Source organism: Dromiciops gliroides, chromosome 5 (genome assembly GCF_019393635.1).
Source record: "Dromiciops gliroides isolate mDroGli1 chromosome 5, mDroGli1.pri, whole genome shotgun sequence".
Lineage (NCBI taxonomy): Eukaryota > Metazoa > Chordata > Mammalia > Microbiotheria > Microbiotheriidae > Dromiciops > Dromiciops gliroides.
This window is the reverse complement of record NC_057865.1, coordinates 25,721,575-25,747,289: the sequence shown is the minus strand read 5'-3', so window position 1 is coordinate 25,747,289 and position 25,715 is coordinate 25,721,575. Positions and strand designations below refer to the sequence as shown.

Sequence of the window (25,715 nt, the reverse complement as noted above, 5' to 3'; positions counted from 1 at the left end):
CCCTCTTCCTCTACCCCAGAATAAAAAAAAAAACCCTTCTCTCACAGGAAACCCAGGCTGACCACCTACACACCCCACGCTAATTTGTTGGCACCCCTATGGGCAGCACCCAAGGCTGGCTGGGGCACGGGGTTTCCTTGTGTTCCCCTGCTTGGTGGAGGGAGCTAGGGCTCAGGTTTTCTGTGCATACCCCCACTGGGCGGAGGGAGCTGTGTGGGGCATGCCTGAGGCTTTCAAATTTTAGCCAAAGATGGGATCCCCAAATCGCAACCAATTCTTACAGAAGAAATAGGCAAAGGAAAGGAAGAGGAAGGGGAAAGAGGAAAACATGTTATTATGGACTTTATGTTCTATGCAATTTTGTTTGTAATTATTGTTAACAACAACAACAACAACAACAACAACAACGATGATGCACAGTTTATAAGATCCACTCCCTTGGGGAAGAGTACCAAGAACTTTGAGATCAGAAGGTTGTTGGATTCAGTAACTGAAAACAAGGAAAGGTATCCAGTTTCCATTTTCTCTATAAGTCTCCTAGGTTCTTCATTTCTGGGTGTTCCTTCTCTAGAATGGGACTTGGGATTAAGTTCAAGCAGCTGCCTTTTAAATAAATAACTTTTGGCTGGATCTGAATCACAGCATCCCCATCCCTTCCTTCTCCAGCTTCATCTGGCTGCTGCTGCTATTCACTCTTTTGGGGTTCTGGAACAGCACAAGACACAGATGCACAGAAAATCATAGACCGCTGTGAGCCCCTGATGCTTATCACAGTGAAGGTGCCAGAGGAGAAAGATTCAGCCCCACTCCCATCTTAGCTATTACTGTGTCACCTTTCCCAGCATCAACTGACCTCTCCACCTACATTTTCTCTCACCACCACATACTGGGCAGCCTGATCAAAGATAGACCAATCTCATCTCCACATTTGACATGGTTATGAGACATAGTCAAGGTCTATTAATCAGTACATTAATATGAACAGGGAGGTTGGTAGGGGTAATCCCAAGCTGGGGCTTGGTAGAAATTGTTGGATGAGGAGCAAGAACAAGAGCTGAGGAATTCAGTTAGCCAAAAATGCATAGTTGAACTGGTCAACAAGAAGGTCACTATTAGGAAGGGAAGGGAGGGTGACCAGAATAGGGATGATGGACTGGGAGAATGAATTGGAGTGCTACAATGAGGGGATGGATAGGTTTAGGATAGGTAAGGCAAAATGACAGGTTCAGAATAAAGGATCAATGCAAAGCAGGACTGGATTTCTATGCATATAAATGTGAGCTATCCTAGTTAGTCTAGGTTATGTGGCTACTTTGTAGCAATTGCAATCTTATTATTAGGCATTTGTATTTAATTTTGATTAGGTTCTCTTAGCTTCTATTTAATAGTTGACTAGGTAGCTTCATTATAGGCTCAATCTTCATTACACTTAGTAAGGTAGCTTTTAGATTGCCATGCACAGTGGGTCTTAAGTCTGATTGAACTCAATGATAATAACAGTAAAGTATCTATTATATAGTGGGGGATCATATTATTATTTTTCCTGCTCATAAAAATATGAGGTGAATAGAGTGCAGACTGGGGGAATATGTTATTAGCTGGATGAGATGAGGGTGTAGCAGTAATCACCCTCAGTGACATTAGAAGAAAAAGAGCCCAAGAAGCCACAGTAATCACCAGTGATCACCTTCAGGTGGCATGTGTTGTTACTGCTACCCCTTAGTTTCTGCACAAGAGATGGAGGATCACAAGAAGGGTTAGGCGTGTAGGTCTCCCAGACCTCTGCGAAAGATGTTTTGTTCCTTGGGTGAAAACACTGTAGCCTTCTTCTTGCTCTTAAGTCTTTTCTTGTCTGCATTGAATGTCTGGTCTTTGGTTGGCAGTAGGGGGTGGTGACAGAAGAGCATAGTGTGTGAATGGGGAGAGACAGTAGCAAGGAACAAGAAGAGAGACATAGAGGAAGATGCCAGCCCAGGATGGCAGGAGCAGCCTTCTCTTTGCTGTGGTCTGCTATTGTAAGTCCCTTCTTCCTACTCCTGAAAGACAAGCTAACTGGCAAGAAGCAGTTGGAGATGCCTGTCACTGATAGGGTGCTGAATGAAAAAAAGCCTGCTTTTTAGGAGCTTCTATCTGGATCACATCTCAAGTCAGTATCTCTGTGCAAGGAGGAGGAGCTGAGAGCCAAGCACAGAATACCTGAATGTTCATCCAGTCTTCATGGAAAGAGTGAGTCATATGCCTGCAAGTTATGTTTTACTTCCTGTGCTCCTTTGCCTGCTTGCAGGTAAGGCAGTCATGGATAATCAAACTAAATGAGCTCTTCCCCAGAACTCCTGGGCTCAGAGTGTACTTCTGTGTACTACCTAGGAGTTGCCTAGGTCTGGTAGTGACTGTAATCATAGAAGATGTTTTGTTATATGTGATTTTATTTTATGTTTTTGATTCTATGCAAAAAGTAGAACTACATATACAATTGATCATGTTCTGTCATTTAATGTAGGGAGGAACTGATATTATATCCTTGTCATGTGACTAGCACTAAGCAAAATACACAAGTTCAAGGAGGTGGCAGAGTTCTGTTATTAAGTTGAATTTCAGAGCTAACTGAATTGTTACATCCATACTAACCACAATCTTTAGACTATCACAGATACCTAAGAACCATAGAGAGTTTGGTACTTCCTCAGGACTTCAGCTCAATAGGGCAGAGGTGTCAATGTTGGATGCTTCAGTCCCTGATCCTTCCCATTGAATGGATCAAGTTAATGATTTGCGTTGCCACCTGATCATTAAAACTGGGTCCAGACTGAAAGATTCAGGTAGGTAGAATAATTCCTAAGAAGTAGTAAATAATTCCATTAGTTTGGGATCACTGATGTTTTCAACAATTAAGTAACTGTCCCTACCCCCAGTGCTGATAGTTGGCTTTTGTTTTAGAGTATCTGCCAGGCTACATTCAGCACCTGTGTAAAAAAGTTTAAATCATGTGCTGTTACCTATCACCCATTTCTCTCTCCAGGATCCTACTTTCATACTTGGCTTCCCATAATTGAGGCCAGAAATTTAGGGGAAATAGGAGAATGGTTGAGTTGGTTTGCTGCCATGGACACATTGAGTTGTTTGAATAGCTCCATGTTTTATATGAATCATTAATTGTGCTAATTATGGCCTTACCTTGAGAGAAGAAGGGAAATTTCCTGGGAAGTAGTTGGGAGAATAAGAGTCTCAAGAACTGTTTAAAAATTAAGAACACTACTAATCTGATGGGATCAAAGCAAGATGGCTTTGACAGGGAAGATGAAAAGGACTTCTCTAAACCTTACTGATGTCCACTGTGATACTTCTTTCTAGTACTTGTCTAGTGCCTGCTACTTAGTAGACACTTCAGAAATGCTGCTGATTGAAGTTAAAAGCACATTATGTAAATGAACAGTTTCTAGAATCATAGGGTCTCATGGTTGTGTCTTGGTGAATATTTATTCTAATCCATATTTGGATAAGAATCCCATCTAAAACATCCCTGGCAAATGATCATTGAGCTTTTGCTTGAAAACTGTCACAGACAGGTCCACCACCACTTATGTAGGCAGTTCTAATCATATAACTCTGATCAAGAGGTTTGTTCTGATATGAGAGCAAAATACTTCCTTGCAGCTTTCAACAAGTGCTTTGAATTCTGTCCTCTGTTGCCCAGAGGAACTTGTTCTTTCCTAAGGCGACCACTGTTGGTTGCTCACCATCCACATTTGCCTTTTTGAAACTTCTAATGTATTTTCCTTGTTATGCCTCCTGAGGCCAAGAAAATAAATCTCATCAGTTTTCTATAGGACTGCCCTTCAAATACTTGAAGGCAACATCGTATTTCCTCTTAAGTCTTCTCTTCTTCAGGCTAAACATTTCCAGGTCCTTTAAACTATCTTCATACAACATGACCTAAAGCTGCCTTACCATACTGCCTGGTCCTCTGAATATTTTGCAACTGATCAATGCCCTTCCTAACATGTGAGGCACAGAAGCCTGATCAAACTGATCAGCTATCCCTGTCAGATATGAATCATCTGCTGATCTGATAACTTTGTCCTCTCTGCTTTCATCCAAGTTTTTGATAAAAAGGTGAAACGGCATGGACCCATGAACAGATCCCTGGGCTTCGCTGGACAACTTCCTTTGAGTTCACATCAAAATAACTATTCTTCAGAGAATTTTTGAAATCTCAATATAGTTTGTAAAGGAAAAGAGTTGCCACTTTCCACTACATCATTGAGAAAGTTCACTCTAGGAAGAAGATGTTCTTTGTTGTTATCACTGGGGGAGGGGCAGAGAACTATGGTGGATAAAGAGCTGGCTTAGAAGCCAGCAGAACCTGGGTTCAAGTAGACACATATTGGTTCTTTGACTACAGGCCAATGCTGTCAAACTCAAATAGAAATGGATTGCTGGGGGCAGCGTACTGAGTTAGAAAACCACAAATTAAAATGATCTCTGCTGTGTTGTGTTGTATCTTTATTTATTGTGTTAAACATTTCCCAATTATATTAGGAAACTATTCTGTCCCATGCAACCTGGGGCTGTGAGTTTGACATTTCTGCTCTAGGCAACTCTGTAAGAGTGTAAATTTTCAGAGGTGTAATGACCTCCATTGGTAGAGGTAGTTTCCTCATCTGAGAATTTCCTATACCAATGAAATCACAAGTACTGCTCCTATGCCTACTGTTGCTAACATAAGTTACTTACACTTTATGATCAGATGCCTAGGAGTCTGCATTAATTGCTAAATTTGCTATTAATATGGAATTCATGTACTGTAACTCACTTAAGAATTCATTTAGCTTTAAATGCATCTTTCTCCAAAGACAAATATTATAACAGATCCCCTCTGCTGCCTTCTAGCCTCAGGCATAGAGTTATATGGAAAAAGATGAGTGAGCAAAAGAACCCCTGGGAAGAGGCACAGGCTGCCTCCAATCTCATTTTGCTTTTCGTTTGGGTTTTCTTTTGTGTGGCAATATTTCTTCCCTTTGCTGAAGGTGGCTTGTCTTCATTCTCATTGTCCTCGCAAGAGCTTGGGGTGTGTTGGAAAAGAATGAGCTGGCCTTGTAGCTTCCCTGTCCTGTTGTTCTTTTGTTTTGTTCCATGAAGCCATTGAGGGGCAAGAACTTCTCAGGAGATCTGGCTTCAAGAGCTAGATCTACAGCACTGGGGGGCCTGAGAGACACCTACTTGAGTTCAAATTCCCCTCTCTGGCTGATTGTTTCATTTCATAAGGATATTATGATTGTGTAACAAATTTTATTGATGTCTTTTGCTTTTTATATTAGAGGCATTTCTTGATATATGCCCCTATGTATAGAACCCTCTCTTAATAAGAAAGAAACTGAACAACAGAGTGACCATTTGTACGCAGTTTTCTGCACCTAGAGTTCCCTATTTCTCTGTCAAGAGGAAAGAATTGTGCTTCAAAAGATAGTTTTTAGTGTGGTTCTGGTACATCTGGTTGGTGTAAAGCATCGGAGTTAACAAAAATACAATTAGCTTAAAGCACCATCTATCTCTAGCTTTTCTAAATTTGCATGCAAAGGTCTATTTTGTCAGGGTGCAATTTGGCTGGTAAAAGATGATTATTTTTCCCATTTCTTTGCCACATAAATTGATTTTCTGAGTCCTGAATGATGATCAAAACCAGTGATTTCCACTGCTGAAATTTATCGTGCTATCTATTCACCTTTCATTTGTCCATCATTCAGCACTTAAGCCCAACATCCCACCTGAGTCTTTCCCTCAGGCAGTGTTGCAGCAAGTTGTCATAGGACTGAGTAATAAGTACTTTATATAGCAAGGAAATGTGTTCCCTTACTGTCACACGGAGACATCCATGTTCTGCAACCCTGGGCAAGTGAATCCCGAGCTCCCAGACTAGTTTTCCTGCTCTGCCCAGCGAATGTGTAGGGTTCGATTATCTCCAGCTATAAATTCAATGAGAGACGCTGCCATGCCGACCTCACCCACCATGCTATCTTATTTTACTTCATTCATTCATTCATTTAGCAGGGCAATGAGGGTTAAGTGACCTGCCCAGGGTCACACAGCTAGTAAGTGTCAAGTGTCTGAGGCCAGATTGGAACTCAGGTCCTCCTGAATCCAGGGCCGGTGCTTTATCCACTGCGCCACCTAGCTGCCTACCATGCTATTTTTAAAAAGTTTTGCTCTTGAGCTTAACAAACACCAAATAAAATGAGCATTTCCATACACATAGTAGAACAGAGAAGGAGGATTATACACTTAATTATGAATAATTTCGTTTTCTTTTTAAGGATATTTGACCAATAGCTTTCAAAGCTATCATGCTTATGTTTTTTTTTAAAAGTCTGTCCTTTTGTTCTCCCCTTCCCCCTTTTAAAAAAATAGGATGATGCCTGAATAGCCTCCTTTCCTTTCCTTTCCTTTCCTTTCCTTTCCTTTCCTTTCCTTTCCTTTCCTTTCCTTTCCTTTCCTTTCCTTTCCTTTCCTTTCCTTTCCTTTCCTTTCCTTTCCTTTCCTTTCCTTTCCTTTCCTTTCCTTTCCTTTCCTTTCCTTTCCTTTCCTTTCCTTTCCTCTTCTCTTCTCTTCTTTTCTTTTTTATTTGGCTACCCAATCCCTATTTGGTCTAACCCTCTCATCTTTACCCCATCGGTAAAAATCCAGAAAAAAACACAATGAATACCTAATATCAAATATGTATAGTCAAGCAAAATAAATTCCAGCACTGACTACATCTAAAAATGTCTCATTCTGCATCTTTCTCTATCAAGAGGTAGCTAGAATGCTTCATCTAGAAGCATTCATGCTATAATTATAGTTGGTTGTTGCATTGATCAGAGTTCTCAAGTCTTTCTAAGTTATTTTTCTGTATAATGTTATATAATTTTTTGTTCTGGTTCTACTTGCTTCACTATCCATCTGTGTATAAAATTTTTCCAGATTTCTTTGAACTTATCCCATGTTAATGGTATAATGATATCCCATTACATTCATATATCATGATTTGTTCAGCCATTCTTCAATAGAAAGATATTTTCTCAATTTCCAGTTCTTTACTACTACAAAAATAGCTGCTACGAATATTTTCTGGAGTATGGGTCTTTTTGATGTCTTTGGGGGCACAGGTCAAATACTGTATTGTTTGGTCAAAGGGTATGTGTGCAGTTTAGCGACATGTTGTACATGCTTCCAAATGACTTTCGAGATTGTACCAATTCACATCTCTTCCAACAGTCAAGAGTACATCAAAATTCATGTTTTACTGCAGCCTCTCCAACATTTATTATTTTTCCTTTTTTAAAAAATCATGTTTGACAATCTGATGGATTTGAGGTAGAACTTCAGAGTTGATTTACTTTTAATTTCTCTAAACATTAATAATATGAAACTTTTTTCGTTTTTTGAGATCTTGGATTTCTTCCTTTAAAAACCAATTCCAATATTAATTATAAGATTAATAATTCAATGAGATACTATTCTATGATTCAGTGAATGGACACTTGCTATTTTATGGGTGCTACAAGTAAAGGCCCCTCTCCATAAGGAGCCTACAGTCTAGTTGGGGAAACATTGCATCACCATATAAAATAATAACAGAATTTAATCAAATACAATGCTTACTTATGTTCTTTATATATTTACATAAGATAGTGATAAGTTGTATGTTTATTTAACTTGGTCTATAAAGCAACTAGAACAAATCTATATGGCTTTATTGTGGATTGAATGCCTTGAGTATTTCACTGTGGATGGGATCAAATAAATTGCTTCCTGTAAAATGAAAAAAAAACCCCAAACAACTGATTTCATATGCTTTGACCATTTATCTTTTGGGGAATGGCTCTTGTTCTCATAAATATGTGTCTTAGATATAAAATGTTTCTCAAAGAAACTTGTGGCTAAAATTTTCCCTGTTTCCTCTTTCTCTTCTAATTTTAACTGTACCAATTTTGTTTGTGTAAAAACATTTAAATTTTTTTAAAAATTTGTATATTTTATCTAATGTGGTCTTCTCTATCTCTTGTTTGGCCTTAAACTCTTTCCTTACCTATATACCTGAAAGGAAATTTATTTCTTGCTCTTCTAATATCCTTTATGTCTAATATATGTATCCATTTGGAGCTTATATTGGTATATGGTATGAGATGTTAGTTTATACTTAATTTTTGTCAGATTGCTTTCCATTTTCTCCAACAGTTTTGTTGAATACTAAGTTCTTACCCCAGCATCTGGGATTTTATGGTTATTAAACACTAAGATAGTTGGTTAGTTTGTTTCTGTATATTGTGTACCTAATCTGTTCCTTTTATTGACCTCTCTAATTTTGATGAATGCTGCTTAAAAAATATAATTTTATATTTGTTTTTTGTCTTTTGGTTTTTGTGGGCAATGGGGGTTAAGTGACTTGACAGGGTCACACAGCTAGTAAGTGTTAGAGGCCAGATTTGAACTCAGGTCTTCCTGAATCCAGGGCTGGTGCTTTATCCACTGTGCCACCTAGCTGCCCCCTAATTTTATATTTGGTACTGCTAGATCCCCTTCCTTCTGTATTTTTTCATTGTTTCCCATAAGGTTCTTGACCTTTATTCTCTCTATGAAAGAGGAGAGTAACTTCACAACATAGCCAAGTATATTCTCAGAGAATAGAATGTCTGACCACAAGGATTACAAGAGTATTTGGAAGAAATGAAAGAAGAGTTTAAAATGTGGAATACCTATGGAGGAAAAATTGGCAAGGAATAAAAATAGCTTAAAAGAGGTGGTGGGGGAAAACAGAGATAGTGGCAAACCTTACCAAATGACTGACCTTCTTGAAAATTAGAATGGGCCAAACAGAAATTGATTCTATAAGATAATTAGAAATATATATATTTTTAAAATTTAGGGGGCAGCTAGGTGGCACAGTGGATAAAGCACCAGCCCTGGATTCAGGAGTACCTGAGTTCAAATCTGGCCTCAGGCACTTGATACTTACTCCCTGTGTGACCCTGGGCAAGTCATTTAACCCCCATTGCCCTACAAAAAACAAAAACAAAAAAAAAATTCAAAGGCTGAAAAAGCAGAAGAATGTGTGACGTATCTGACCTGAAAAATAGGAGAGATAATGGAGAGACTAATTTAACTCCAAAGAACTGATAAATCAAAGAATAAATTATAGAAATTTACATCAAAGCAAATGACAATATGATAAAAATGATAATACTTATTTACTTAGTGCCATACCAAATTACAAAAGATATACTTTATGGATCTAGGAAAAATAATAATATTCATTGAGAGAATAAAGGTCACTAAATGAAAAGTATAGAAGGAAAAAAGATTAAGTCCCAGGACAGAGACTTGTGGGACACCCAAAATTAGTGAGAATGACCTGGAAGAATATCTTGAAAAGCACACTGAGAAGGAACAGTTGGACAGGTGGGAGGAGAATCAGGAGGAAAACATGTCATGAAAATATAGAAAGGAGACAACATTAATTGGAAAACAATTCTCAATAATGCCATGACTGTAGGGAAGTCAAGAAGGTTGAGCATTGAGAAAAGGCCATTAATTTGGCAATTATGAGCTTTGAAGAGAACAGTTTAAGTTGAACAATGGAATTAGAAGCCAGATTGTAGAGGTCATGGAAGAAAGTGATTGGAGGGGAAAGGAGACACCAATTTTAAGTGGCTTTCTCAAGGTGTTTACTAAAGGGAGGATAAATATAGGAAAAGGAATCTATGGATGGGTATTTGTGAGACCTAAATTGATGTGTCTTTTAATTAGTAATTTTAACCTTTATCTTTTAGAATTTTTTTCCTTATTACTGCAGAATGAGGGACTGTTTGAATGTTATAGTTATTAACACAAACCCAGAAGCATAGTGAAAAAAATTCCCTATACAGAGCAACTCATTTGTTAAAATGAGTTTTAATTCAGGAAATTAATTGACATAAATTTAGTTTTCTGAATATGTGAAAATTGGATACCACTTAAGGCAGGAAATTTGAAGTACTTCAATAAGAAATCTCATTGTTGAGTATTTTATTTTTTCATTTTGAACTAGAAAAAATCATGTATATAGGATTTAATTGGTCTTTGCAGGTCCTATTGAGAAACAAACATTTCTTCAGTTTGAGTCCCCATTATCAATCTCCAGAAATGTGATGAAGAGCTATTTGGATCTAGAGGCTGAGTTATAGTTCCTCCATCTTTATGTTTATTTTGTTATTATTTTATTTTACTTTTAATTTTTCTTGGTTTCAGTTCTTTACAGGTATTATTTTATTTCAACAAAATAAAAAAATAGCAATCCTAGCATCTTTTTTGCAACACCTCTGTTTTTATACGCATAAATAATCACTGAGCTTCTCTATGGTTTGGAATTATCCTCCTTTTCTCTCCCCACCCCACAAAAAAAAAAAAAAAGAAAAGTAATGAAATAGGAAGAGATCCCCTGCTTATTGCAAGGTTAGAAAAATCTGGAATTGTGGTCTTGTTTCTTGTGGGCTTTAACTGTAGCACTAGATATGCCCTCCTTTACTTCCTTCCCCATCCCAACTCTACTTCTTTCCCCCTCTCTCCCATCTATAAAGGAGTGAAACAATTATTGAGAAAAGAGTACTACATTAGTGTCAATTAATAGTATCAAATGAGATGGACCAATATTACAGTTCAAGTATCTAATTGACATTTTGGATCCAAGTGCCTAATGAAACCCCAGAAAATCAACTCCTATGTATTATTCCATGCATGAACTCTCCCTTAATTTCTTTCTACCTTTAAAATGAACATAAACTCTACCTTGTTCCTATGATTATGACTGTGTTGCTTGAAAAGAATTAGTTTAAATTTATTAATGGTTATGAGGTACCTATTATTACATATACTCACTCTGATTCTCTCTTGATTCCTGAAGAACAAGAAAAAAGATACTTTGTTATTTCCCCTCTACGATTCTGTTGAGGGACTTGTAAACTACATGTGACCAACGGTTAGAATAATAAGATCTCAATTTTGTCAAGCTCTTTTCAGTTTGAAAAGCTTTTTATCCTCAGGAATATTATGAATTATGTATCACAGATATCATTATCTCTGTTTTTCAGAAGAAGAGGCTGAGGTTTTACAAAGATGAAGTGGCTTGTCCAAGGTCACACAATACATCTTTAAGGGATATTCAAAGAGTTGAGTAGGAGGGACTTAGTAGTACCAGAAAAATCCCAGATGGTGCATAGATTCCCTTCATATAATGTTGTTTTTTACATTCATTTTTAATATTTTCAGTTCCAAATGCTTTCCCTTCCTTTGAAAGCAAGCAGTGTGATATATATTATATGTAAGAAGTCATGCAAAGCATATTTCCATATTAGCCATGCTGCAAAAAAAATAAGTAAAAACAATGTACACTTTGGTCTGCACCTAAACTTCATCAGTTCTCTCTCTTGAGGTAAATAGCATTTTTCAAAATGAGTGCTGTTACAGTATACAATGTTCCCCTGTTTCTGCTCACTTCACTTTGTATCAGTTCATATAAAGCTTCCCAGGTTTTTCTGAAACCATTCCCTTTGCCATTTATTATAGCACAAAAATATTCCATAATAATCATATGCCAAAATTTGCTCACCCTTTCCTCAGTTGATGGGCATTCCCTCAATTTCCAATTCTTTGCCACCACAAAAAAAGCTGCTATAAATATTTTTGTACATATGGGTCCTTTTCCTCTTTCTTTGATCTCTTTGTAATATAATAGCATTCCTGCATCAAAGAATATGCACCACTGTATAGCCCTTTTGGTATAGTTGGAAATTGTACTCCAGAATGGTTGGACCAATTCTCAACTTCAACAATAATGTATTTGTGTCCCTATTTTTCCATATCCCCTCTAGCATTTATCATTTTCCTTTACTGAAGTTAGCCAATCTGAAAGGTATAAAATGGTACCTCAAAATTGTTTTAATTTGCATTGCTCTTAATTATTAGTGATTTAGAACATATTTATATGACTAGTTATTGTATCTGTTTCTTTTTTAAATGGTCTGGCTATATACTTTGACCATTTATGAATTGTAGAATGACTCAGTTTTATAAATTTGGCTCAGTTTCTTATACATTTGAAAAATGATATATTTATCAGAGAAAATTGCTGTAAAAGAAAATCCTTCCCCCACCCCCATTTTTGCTTTCCTTCTAATTTTGGCTGCATTGGTTTTGTTTGTGTACAATTTTCCATTTCATGTAATCAAAATGAACCATTTTATTTCCCATGATCCTCTTTTTTGGACATAAATTCCTCATTTGTCCATAGATCTGACAGGTAATTTTTTCTCTCTGCTCTCTCAAATTGTTTATGACATAACCTTTTATGTCTAAATCATGTACCCATTTTGACCTTATCTTGGTATATGATGCAAGATGTTTGTGCCTAATTTCTGCCAAACTACTTATAAGTTTTCCTGGCAGATCTGGCAGATGGTGAATTCTTGCTCCCAAAGCTTAGATCTTTTGGTTTATTGAGCACTAGATTACTATGAACATTTGCAACTACATGTTGTGTACTTAATCTATTCCACTGATCTACTACTATATTTCTTTGCCAGTTACCAGATTTTTTTTTCAGTTTTGGATTTGTTGAGGTTTTTTTTTCTTTTTCAGTTTTGGATTTACCAGACTGTTTTTGATGATTATTGCTTTGTAATATTTTACAAAGGTTTACTTTAAACCTGATACTGTAGGCTGCCTTTCTTCATTTTTAAAAATTGATTCTTGATATTCTTGAACTTTTGTTCTTCCAGATAAATTTTGTTGTTGTTGTTGTTATTATTATTATTATTTTGCAGGGCAGTGTGGGTTAAGTGACTTGCCCAGGGTCACACAGCTAGTAAGTGTCAAGTGTCTGAGGCTGGATTTGAACTGAGGTCCTCCTGAATCCAGGGCTGGTGCTAAATCTACTGCATCATGTAGCTGCCCAATATTTTCATTTTTATATTTGTAATTTGGTTTCTTCCTTTTTTCAATCAGATTAATCAGTGTTTTGTGTAATTTATTTTCCCCCATAAAACTGCCTCTTAGGTTAATTTATTAATTCAGTGTTTTGACTTGCAATTTTATTAATCTATCCTTTGATTTGTACAATTTTGATCTTGATATTTAATTGGATTTTTAAAATTTGTTCGTTTTCCAGGTTTTTGTTTTTTGTTTTTTAGTTTTATGCCCAATTTATTGGTAAGCTTTTTCTCTGTCTTTAATTGATGTGTTTAGAGATTTAAATTTATCTCTAAGTACTACTTTGGCTTCATTCCAAAATTTTTGGTAGATTGTCTCATTATTTTCATTATCTTTAACAAAGTATTGGTTGTTTCTATGATTTGTTCTTTGACTCTCTCATTATTTAGAGTTAGATTGTTTGTTTTCCAATTAATTTCTCTCTCTCTCTTTTTTTGTGGTGAGGCAATTGGGGTTAAGTGACTTGCCCAGGGTCACACAGCTAGTAAGTGTTAAGTGTCTGAGGCCAGATTTGAACTCAAGTCCTCCTGACTCTAGGGCTGGTATTCTATCCACCATGCCACCTTGCTGCCCCTTTCCAATTAATTTTTAATTTATGCTTCCAAGGCCCATTAGTGAATGCAATTTAATTGCATCATGGTCACAAAAATGCTACATTTAAGATTTCTGATATTCTGCATTTTTTATGAGGTTTTCATGCCCTTATACCTGGTTAGTTTTTGTGAACGTGCCACCTACAATGGAGAAAATAGTATATTCCTTTTTATTCCTATTCAGTTTTCTCAAAAGTCTGTCATATCTAAGTTTTCTAAAATTCTATTCATCTTCTTAACTTCTTTCTTAATTGTTTTAATTAACCATTTTATGATTAGATTTATGTAGGTCTGAGAGGGAGAAGTTTAAGTTCCTCCACTAATATATTTTTTTTCTGTTTTCTCCTAAAATTCATTTAGATTTTCCTTTAAGAATTTGGATTCTATGCCATTTGGTATATGCATGTTTAGGATTAATATTACTTCATTGTCTATGGTACCTTTTAGCAAAATGCAGTTTCCCTGATTATCTCTTTTAATTAAGTCTATTTTTGTTTTGCCTGAGATCATGATTAATACCCCTGCCTTTTTTTGAAACTCAGTTGAAGCATAATAGATTCTACTCCAGCCTCTTATTTTAATTCTGCATATCTTTCTGTTTCCACTGTTTCTCTTGTAAATACCATATTGTTAGATTCTGCTTTCTAATCTATTCTGCTATTCACTTGCATTTTATGATTGAATTCATCCCATTCATATTCAAAGTTATGCCTGCTACCTATTTATTTCCTGCTATCCTATTTTCTTTTGTTGCTTTTGTTCTTTCTTCTTCTTCTTCTTCTTCTTCTTCTTCTTCTTCTTCTTCTTCTTCTTCCTCTTCCTCTTCCTCTTCTCTCTGACTCTCTTCTTTCCCACTCACCATCTCTTTTCCAGTTTGTTTTCCTTCCTGTCACAGTCTTCTCTAATTTGCCTTTCCTCCTATGATCCACCACCTTTTCTCTTATCCCTTCTCCTCCTACTTCCCTGTTGTGTAAAATGGATTTCTATACCAAACTGAATGTGTGTGTTTGTGTGTACATATACACGCATGTATATATGTGTATACATACATACACACATACATATATACATATGTATATTCCCTCCCACACTTTGAACCAGTACAGATGAGTGAGTTTCAAGCATTATCCCCTCCCCTCCCAATTTCCCCCTGTATTATAAAAAGTCTTCATTCTGTACCTCTTTTATGTAAGATAATTTTCTCTATTCTTCCTCTTCCTCCCCCTTCTCTTAGTGCACCACTCCATTTTTCTTTTGAGATCATCCTAATATAATCAGCTCACAACTATGTCCTTTGTCTAAGTATACTCCTAATTGTCCTAATGATGATAATGTTCTTGGAGGTTATTTGTAACATCTTCCCATATAGGAATATAAATAGTTTAACTTTATTTAGTTTGTCATTACGTCTCACTTATGTTTATCTTCCTATACCTTTCCTGAGTCTTGTGTTTGCATGTCATATTTTCTATTTTTTCTGCTTTTTTCATCAGGAATGCTTGGAAGCCCTTTATTCCATCCAATTTCCCCTGTGGGATTATACTCAGTTTTGCTGGATACATTATTCATGATTTTAATGCTAGCTCCTTTGCCATCCAGAATATATTTCAAGCACTCTGATCCTTTATCATGGTAGCTGCTAAATCTTGTGTGATGTTGCTGTGGCTCCACAGTACTTGAACTGTTTCATTCTGGTTGTTTGCATTATTTTCTTCTTGATCTGAACACTGGAATTTGGCTACAATATTCCTGTGAGTTTTCATTTTGAAATCTCTTTAAGTACATAATCAGTAGATCTTTCAATTTCTGTTTTAACTTCTGGCCTCCTAAGTTGTTCTGGGATGGAAAAGTATCTCACCTTCACCTTTTGTTTGTTATGCTGCTTTGGAATTCACTTTGATGTGTTATTTTAAAATTATGTATAGGGGAATATTGGGAGAATTTGACTAGAATGCTCCCTCTACTCTGCCATGTTGGCTCCATCCATGTAACTTTTTAGAGGGAAATTAGAGAAGGCATAAAATGGGAAGGGAAGAGACACATTATTATCTTGATGTATTAACCTGGGAAGGGAATCCTTTTGAAGAATCACAGTAATTGACACTGATCCCTCATTTGAAGAGTAGAACTGATCATCCATATAATTTAAGGAGATACATAGTAAGACAGGTGAGAGATTACTTTGCACTCATTCTTTTGTCAAAGTATAACATAGCCCTCAGAATCATGTAAGACCCATTGACAGTGACTCTTTCAGAGATTAGTTTAAAGTTCATCACAAGTTTCTGTCCTTAGTTCTACCATCTCCCAAAACTCTCCTTTGGAGACTTAAAAAGTTAAAGCATTTATTGAAGTAACTATTTTTAGCTAAAATGGGTCTGGGTCTTGTGGGGACTTCCAATACCTTCTGCTATCTACATTCTGAGCAAATGGGCATTTATTTTATTCTTACAGAGTTAGTGGAAAAGAAGAAAAAGAAGACTTACTATTTCTCTTGGTAGCTTGCTTCTACTAAATCTGTCATTAAATTGCTCTTAATATGCAAGCTAAGGAATTTAAACCTATAATTTAAACCTGCTTCTGACTTCTCTGTTTCTAGTAGAGATCACTACAACTAAAGGGTTTTTTTTTCTTTCTTATTGTGAATGTCAGCCTTTTAACTTTTCTGTGATTCATGAAGCTTACTATAGAGTTCCTTGCAGTTTTCAATTATTTCCCATCACTAGTAGGATTCAGGGGATACTGGTAAAGGGTATTATACTTCAAAGTAGACCAAGTGGTCAACCATTTTCAGAAAAAAGATGCTGTTCTGCAGTTCAATCCAAAAGCTGAATGCAAATTAATTGTGTTTTTAAAGCTAGACACCTAGCAGCAGCAAAATATTTTAGTCCTTTTGGCTGATCTTTAAAGTAGCTGAAGGTGTGTGGGAGGAATGAGAAGATGCCAAAATAGTGCCCAAATCTAACATGAATACTAAACTCCAATCTAACTGGAGTAGAATATGGACTAGATGTATGTCTTTTACAGATTTACTTATTTGTAAGAAATACTAAAATTTATCTTCTTTCTGTTGGAATAATGTTTAAAATACAATCAAATTGATCATTAAGACCGGAAAGAAAATTACACATGATAATTCTAGAAAAAAATCCTCTCAGCATCTCTGCCCCATTATAAAAAGTGTTAAAAATCATTTCCTCGATGGCAATTCTTTCTTCCTTTTATTTACACTCACCAGATGTTCAGGTTATGTAATAACAGTAATTCAAGATGTTACATATAACTGGGATTCTTTTTACTTCCTCAAAATACTTTACAGAGGGGAATAAGGTTATTGGCTTTTCCTTCTTTACTATCACTTTTGACAAGAGATGTGTGTGAATTATTCAAGGCCAATAAATTTACTCTTGGCAATTCTGTCAAAATAGACACTTCTTTAGTGATTATTGGCTGACAATTCATCTCAAGATAAGAGACTGCAGTATACATTTATATCTTTCATGAGCATAAAATGCTAAATCAAAGCCCTGCACCGAAGAAATGAAGGTACAACAAACTGATGTGGTTTTTTAAAAAAAGTTATTTCAGTTACATCTGCACTGAATTAAGTAGTTAAGAATAAAGTTACCTGGTTTGGGGACATGGTTCTGAAGTCCAGAGGAAGTCAAGAACAAAGCTGGGAGGTGAATGAAAGCAAGGTAGCTGCCATCATTCTACAACATGGAGACTTCAGGAGAAAATCCCCAATGACAAAAGGGGCCTTGCAGAAGGATATCCCTGAGGATACCTCAGGGGAGGCAGGCTGTTCCAGGGTAAGGAGTGCCTAGGGACTGAGAGAAGTTCCAGAGTGAGCCAACAATAAAGGGGGCATGGGCCTGAGGTTGAGAGGATGTCAAAAACAGGACTGGGAAGACAATGCTTATGGGCAGGTGCTATACAGTTCCTCAAAGAAGAAGCTTCCTGCTCTTGCTGTTTGTGTTTGTTTAAGATTTCCATTGCTCAAATACTTTTTATGAATCTGAGTGATTTCTTTCTGTAAAAATAAAAGTGGTTGCCTGTGTGTCATTTCTACTTAATCAAAGAGAGCTTCATGGAAGAAGTGGATGTAAACAAGGTTTGGAAGAAGAGGATTGACCACTTATCATATGTCTCTTGGAAGACTATTTCTTTTTCTTTTTTTTTTTTAGCGAGGCAATTGGGGTTAAGTGACTTGCCCAGGGTCACACAGCTAGTAAGTGTTAAGTGTCTGAGGCCGGATTTGAACTCAGGTCCTCCTGACTCCAGGGGCAGCTAGGTGGCACAGTGGATAGAGCACTGGCCCTGGAGCAATGGAAATGGTAATGTGAAGTTATTTTAATTTTTAAAATGGTTAGTTATAGTATGTTATACCAAGAGAATCCTGAGTTTAGAATCAGGACACCTGATTTCAGGTCCGCTACTCAGTACTTATGTAACCTTGGACAAACTAGTTCTCTTCCTTGGGCTACAGGTTATTTATGGAGATTAAATTAGAGGATGTCTAAGGACTCTTGGCCCTCTCAGTTCAAAATACACCTGCCTTATATAATTTAACTATGCAATACTTTTACATACATATCTAAAAATGATTGAAAATTTCTAGAAATGCACTAGTTCTGTTTTGACATGACCTTATGGTAAAAACAGAGATCATTTATGTTATAACATAGCCATGGTTTTGCAGTAGAAACTAATCTAGTCAACAAGCTTGTATGCCTCTCAAAAGGAGTAAACAACAGGCTCTTAAAAATGCAGTTGCCACTTGCAGCAAAGCACCATGTCAACATCATCAGTGCATATGCTCCCACCATGACAACTCTGATGAAGTCAAAGAAAAAATTATGAAGACCTTTATCATCAGTGTGCTAAAAGAGAACAAGTTTATAATTCTGGGTGACTTTAATGCAGGAATAGGCGCAGGCCACCAAACATGGCAGGGAGTGCTTGGGAGGAATGGAGTCAGAAACAGCAATAGCAGTGGTCACTTACTACTGAAGACTTGTGCGTCTCATGACCTTCTAACCACTAACACTATCTTCAGTTTACCTAAACACAATAAAACTTCATGAATGTACCTTCATAATAATCATTGGCATTTAATAGATTCACTATAAGGAGAAGAGACAGATAGGATGTGAGAGTGACAAGGGCATAAATATTCACATTCAACAAAAGTGAGAGCCCCAAGGAAAGATGACTGTCAGAAGACTTAATGTCAACAGATTAGAGTGCTCCTCTGAGTGGCAATAGTTCCTTGCTAATGTGGAGGGAAAGTTGAACCAACACACATTTGGTAACAGTGGAGCAGAAAGGGAGGGAACAGCTTTCAGAGATTTGTTATACATCATTGGGGCCAGAACACTTGCAAACATCAAGATTGATTAGATGAAAATGATGGGGAAATTCAGAAGCTGCTAAACAAAAAACAAGAACTCCACAGGGTTTACCAGCAACATAGTTCATCTGTCTCTAAGAAGTAAACTTTTAATTTCATCCAAAATAAAGTGCAAGACAGGATGAGAGATGCAAGATTCTTGTCTCAGTAATAAGGCCGATGACATTCAATTTTACATTGATAGTAACAATCCAAAGTATTTTTATGATGCCCTGTAAGCTATTTGAGTCAGAGACCTATTGTGAATCTACTACCAAGTGCTGATGGAGCCACATTGATTAGTGATAAGGACGTCATTCTGGAAAGATGTGCTGAACAGTGTTCTCAACAGACCAGCATCAATCAATGCTGAAGCTATTGCTCCTATACCTCAGGTAGAAGTCAACCCCTCTCTAGCTGAATTTCCAACTGAAGAAAAGGTTTTGAATGCCATTACTCTCCTTTCATGCTGCAAAGCACCTGGTGCTGATTCCATTCCAGCTGAGATTTATAAGGCAGGGTGTCCACTGCTCAAGTAAAAGCTAACTGAAATTTTCATGGCTATATGGCAAAAGGAGATTATGCCCCAGAAATTCAAGGACATCTCCATTGTCCATCTCTATAAAGGTAAAGGGAATGACTTTTCCTGTGACAATCACAATGGGGATCTCTCTATTATCATTGCTGGAAAGATTCTTGCCAGAATCCTCCTTAATAGGGTGGCTCTTCACCTAGAAGATCACTATCCACCTGAGAGCCAGTGTGGCTTCAGAAAGAGCCAAGGAATGGTCAATATGGTATTTGCTGCCTGACAACTTAAGGAGAAATGCCAAGAGCAGAACAGAGGTCTGTATATAACATTTGTAGATCAGACCAAGGCCTTTCATATTGTCAGCTGTGAGAGCTTGTGGAAAATCATGAATTTGGTTGCCCAGACAAGTTTATCAATATCATATGTCAGTTTCATGATGGCATGCTTGCCCAGGGTTCTGGATAATGGACTATGTTCTCTCACTTTCCCAGTCACTGATGGAGTGAAGCAGGGCTGTGTGCTTGCTCCCATGGTTTTTTAGCATGATGCTTTCAGAAATGTTGTCAAATGCCTTTAATGAGGATAATGGTAAATAGTAAATTATTTAACTTGAACAGGCTACCAGACAAGACTAAAGTGGAGAGAGAGTTGGTGCCCAAGTTTTTGTTCTCAGATGATGGTGCACTCAATGCAGCCTCTGAAGCTGAGCTGCAACAAAGCATGGATCAATTCTCTGTTGCTTGTGCTCCTTTTGGCCTAGCAATCAACACCAAGGAAACACAGGTTCTCCACCAGCCAGCACCACACCATCCATACATGGAACCATCAGTTATAGCAAATGGAGAAATTTTAAATACTGTGGATAAGTTCATCTACCTTGGCAGTATACTTTCCAAGGATATAGGCAGAGATGATGTGGTTGGCATAGACATTGCCAGAGCTAGTTCAGTGTTTGGGAGGCTCCAAAGGAAAGTGTGAGAAAGAAGAGGTATTAGACTTTGTACCAAATTGAAGGTCTACAGAGCCCTTGTGCTGACCTCATTGTTGTATGCCTGTGATACCTGCACAGTATACTATCACCATGCCAGGAAACTGAATTGCTTCCATTTGAATTGTCTTAGGAAGATTCTGAAGATCACCTACCAAGATAAGGTACCAGACACCTCAGTGCCTCTCTTGAGCTAAATTGGCAAGCATTCAGACTCTACTGCAGAAAGCACAACTCCAATGGAATGGCTACATTATTTGAATGCCAAACATACATTTGCTTAAAAGACTATTTTATGGAGTGCTCACAGAAAGAAGGTGCTTAGACAGAGGTCAGAAGCAATACAAAGACACTATCAAGGCCTCTATGAAGAACTTTGGAATTGATTGTGAGACATGTGACACACTGATATAGGACTTCTCAGCATGATATGCCCAAATCAAAGAAGGTGCTATGCTCTATGAGTGACCAAAACAGAATTGGAAATAGCTCAAAAGAAATGTAAGATCCACAAATTTAGAGACATCTCCACTCCAAATGTTTCTGTGGACTATTTGTGCCTGACCTGTGGCAGAGCCTTCTTAGCTGAAATTAGTCTGCTCTATCACAGTTGGACACAATGAACCTTGACTCTTGTCCTCTTTGAGAACAAAGGAGGAGGAGGAGACAAAGGAGGATAGGAGGAGAGGGAGGAGGACGATGACGGCCACAAAGACAACAACAATGATGACAGCAACAATTTAGCTACTTTATGCCTTGAATAGAGGAAGCTAAGACTTACATTATAGATGAGGGGCTAATCTGTGGCAGGTGGAAGGAATTTCTTCGCTGAGAGTTCACCACAACAAGAGAAAGTGTACTAAACCCAACTGGGTCATAGTTCTTTTGTACCTTGCCCTGGTCAGACAGCATTCTGCAGTGTTTTGTACAAATCATTGCACCACATTTAAGGATAGATTATTGATACTGGAGGCCATCCAGAATGATGAAGGGCTCAGGATTATGTCATAAAAGTCTTAAAGATATGTGGCTTGTAGAAAACAAGATTTATCAAGTATTTGAGGACTGTCAGATTAAGAGGAATTAAATTTGCTCTGCTTAGCCCCATGGAACAGAACTAGAAGCAATGGGTAGAAGTTGCAAAAGGTTTAGGAATTTCTAAGTACAAACTTTCTAATGGGGAAATGGTCTGTCTTGGTAGGTAGTGAGTTTCCTCTTATTATGTGTCTTTAAGCAAAAGCTGGAAAATCTCTGTGAAGGGTGTGATGTAGAAGGGATTCTTGTTTAGTTAGAAGTTGAATCAGGGTGATCTATGGGGACCTTCAAACTCTGGTATTTTATGAATCCAAAAAAATTTTTTTTCTGATACTAAGATACTCTACTGGTCTAGTCAGGGGATAAGGCTTATTTTTAGTCTTGTGTTTTAATTAAATTGGAATCCTTATCCACTTTAAAGAAATTAACCTAAAAATATGTTGATTTTGTCTCACAGATGAGAAGTTCCAAAAATGATGATAAAAACAAAACATGCAGTTTAGAAAAAAATAAAAGGTATGTATTAAAAAAAAGATATTATAATGAATTTGAAAAATGCATGCATAGAAACTACTATTATATTTTTCATTCTGTTTGTTATTGTAGTGAAACTGGCTTATAATATTTTCTAAAGAGGAAACAAATGAAATAATGACAGATTGATAACAGTCTTAAAAATGTAGGGGAAGTGTGTGCAACTCTCTGTTTATATACATATATTACAGCAGGACTTTCAAAAATAAATGTCAAGTGTGGGAAAATGCAAATCAGATGGCTCAGAGCAGGTTGAATTCTACAAAAAAGGGAATACAACCTTGAAACAGGCCTTGAAGAATTAATGAGCTCCCCTGCTTCTGTAGAGTCAGTTCTCAAGGTCCCAGACTGAGGAGAGGGCTGAGGTCTTGAGTTGTTTCTGTCCGTTCAGGTGTTGGTCACATTCTCCCTGTAGCTCCGGTCCCAGCTGGGGCTTATCTGCCAGCTCCTGATTTTCAACTGGCAGCAGTAGTAGCAGCAGCAGCAGCCGCTGCAGCAGCAGCAGTAGCAGCTTCTCCCAGGAGCCCTAAGAATTATTCAGGGAAGCCTCTAGTATGTAGAGCTGAGCCACTCAAAGCTTCTTGAGGAAACCTCCAGAAACCTTTGCAAGTAGTATACCGGCCAGAAGGAGAGCCAGTAGGCTTAGAGCCGAAACCCTTCATCATAAGACATTTCTTGTTAGTGCTGGTCCAGAAGGGAAAACATCATTATTATCCATTCTGTCAAGCCAGAGAGTTTTGCCTAGGTAAGTACAAATAAGAACGGGGCCGTTTCATAAACAAATTGTATCTGCAAGATATGCCTAATGAAACAATTCAGAAAAAGCACCTCCAGGGGAAAAATAGGCAGTTTTTTAAAATTTACAATTATAATTAAAGATATATGAATCTTAATTTAACTATGTGTGATTATTTGAGAGAAATATATCAATTTTTTATAGGAAAGGATTCTTCAAATGCTCTTTTGAAATAGTCTGTTCAGATGATGCCCTATTAAAGGAAAACATAGGTATGTAAAAAGTTATAACGGCCTTAGTTCTCTTACATAAATATCATTTCACAAAACCAGTATTTGTGTTTTTGGAGGGAAAAAAATAACCTTTCCACAAACAGTATTTTACACACCCATCCCATTAGCCTCACCCCTAGCCCCCTACCCACAATGGTGGTGACTAGGTCTTTTAGGTCTAGTCATTAACCTAAGATTGCTTATTTTGAGTGTTGGTTTTAAAAAAGGTCTTGCGTTCCAATCACATTTTTGCTTTACTCTCTTTTTGACCTTGGAATTATGTATTAGTGTTTTTATTTTTAGGTTTCTTTGCTAGTGAATTATATTTTTCCTATGTTGACAAGTATTGGAATGAGGTGGTTTGGATTTGTTTGGTTTGGTTTAGAATGAAGAACCAGTTCATAAGAACTTGAAAAGGAACACTGGCCAGCGTTAAGGATAGCAAGATTGCCGGATTTAGAGCTAGAAGGGCTTTGGAAGCCATCCACCCCAGACCCTTGAATTTAGACAGAAAAGCAGAAGCCAAGAGAGGTGGAGGGCCTTGCTCAAGCAAGATAGGGCACCAATACAAACACAGACTCTGACCCAGGACCCGTTCTGGAGATAGGAACTTGTGTTAACACAGCCCTTTGTGCTAACCCAGAAGGGGCAAAATGGTGCCAAGAGGAGAAGGCCTAGGCAAAGATAACAACAATGACAGCTGAACTTTACACACTTGTTGAAAGTTTGCAAAGTGCTCTCCATCCATGATCTCCATCCATGGTCTCCATCTGTGGTCTCATTTGGTTATCATTCTAAACCCGTTAGAAAGGATTACAAATCTTTTTCCCATTAGATGAACAAAGAGACTGGCCACATGGCCAGGAAGCAGAAAGGCAAAGAGGAACATAACACAGTAGACTCTATTAACCCAGTATAGCTGGAGGGCTATGACATCAGAGCTGCTGGTTAAGAGCAAAATGTGGCACTTGTTCCCTTCAGAAGCCAATTCCCTTTCCCACACTTAGGCACTCTGAGAAAGCAAACAAATGGGACTTAGAACTTTTGTGATATGTCTTTAAGAGCTATGAAAGTTTTTAAAGTTCTTAGTTTTTTTGAACAATTTACATACTTGTCCTCAATTCATATTTTTCTTTTTAAAATAGTATTTTTTCCAATTACATGTAAAGATAGTTTTCAACATTCATTTTTGTAAGATTTTGAGTTCCAAATTTTTCTCCCTCCCTCCTTTCCCTCCCCACTCCAGAGTCAATAAGCAATTTTATATAGGTTATACATTATAATCATATTAAACACATTTCCACATTAGTCATGTTGTGAAAGAAGAATCAGAACAAAAAGAAAAAAATGGAAGAAAGGAGAAACAACAACACCAACAACAAAAGTAAAAATGGTATGCTTCTATCTGCATTCACACTCCATAGTTCTTCTGGATGTGGAGAACATCATGAGTCTTTTGGAATTGTTTTGGATCATTGTATTGTTGAGAAAGGCTAAGTCTATCACAGTTCATCATCACACAGTGTTGTTCACAAAATCAGCAATACAATGTTTTCTTTTTTCTGCTCATTTCACTCAGCATCAATTCATATAAATTTTTCCAGGTTTTTCTGAAATTTGCCTGTTAATTATTTCTTATAGTACAATAGTATTCTATTACATTCATATATCACAATTTGTTCAACCATTCCCTAGTTGATGAGCATCCCCTCAATTTCCAATTCTTTGCCACCATAAAAAGAACAGCTTTAACTATTTTTGTAAATGTGGGTCCATTTCCCTTTTTATGATCTATTTGGGACACAGACCTAGCAGTGGTATTACTGGGTCAAAGGGTATGCATGTACAGTTTTATAATCTTTGCGGCATGGTTCCAAATTGGTCTCCAGAATGGTTGGATCAGTTCACAATTGCACCAAAAGTGTGTTAGTGTTCCAGTTTCTCCGCATATTCTCCAATATTTATCATTTTCCTTTTTTGTCATATTAGCCAATTGGATAGGTGTGAGGTGATACCTCAGAGTAGTTTTAATTTGAATTTCTCTCATCAGTAGGGATTGAGAGTATTTTTTCATATGGATATAGATAGCTTTAATGTTTTCATCTGAAAACTGCCTGTTCATATCCTTTGACCATTTCTCAGTTGGGGAACTATTTGCATTCTTATAAATTTGATTCAGTTCTCTATATATTTTAGAAATGAGGCATTTATCAGCCTCAATTCATTTTCAATTCAATTATCATCTATTAAATGCTTACTATATACACAGAATATTGTGAAATAATGGGATACAAAGAGGAAACAAATAGCCTCTGCCCTCAAGGAACTTATATTATACTGAGAGCTAAAGAGTAAAATGCAAGTATGCCTGTACACAGATAAGGAAATCAAAAGGAAAGACAAAATCATTTGAGGGAGAGGGAAACATTAACATATGGGAAAATCAGGAAAGGCCTGGAGAAAGGGGCCTTGAAAAAAGTAGGGATTCCAAGAGGGGGTGTGGGAAGGGAGGAGGAGGCGGCGGCCAGTGCAAAAGCAAAGACAGAGGAGACATCAAGCCAGTCGAGCTTGGATGGAAGGCAGAAGGGGTGAAGGGAAGTATCATGAAATAACTCGGTGAAGGTAGGCTAGGTT

At 37.2% G+C, this 25,715-nt stretch overlaps 1 protein-coding gene across 1 annotated transcript in view; it reads left to right on the top strand.

Annotated features, from left to right (window-relative positions):
- Nucleotides 1-25,715, top strand: part of ZCWPW2 (zinc finger CW-type and PWWP domain containing 2) — a 100,731-nt gene that overhangs the window by 55,316 nt on the left and 19,700 nt on the right. The window contains exons 6-7 of the mRNA XM_043967481.1: nt 21,997-22,055; nt 23,014-23,081. Of these exons, the coding sequence (XP_043823416.1) occupies nt 21,997-22,055; nt 23,014-23,081 (127 nt within the window). The remainder of the gene's footprint in view (nt 1-21,996; nt 22,056-23,013; nt 23,082-25,715) is intronic.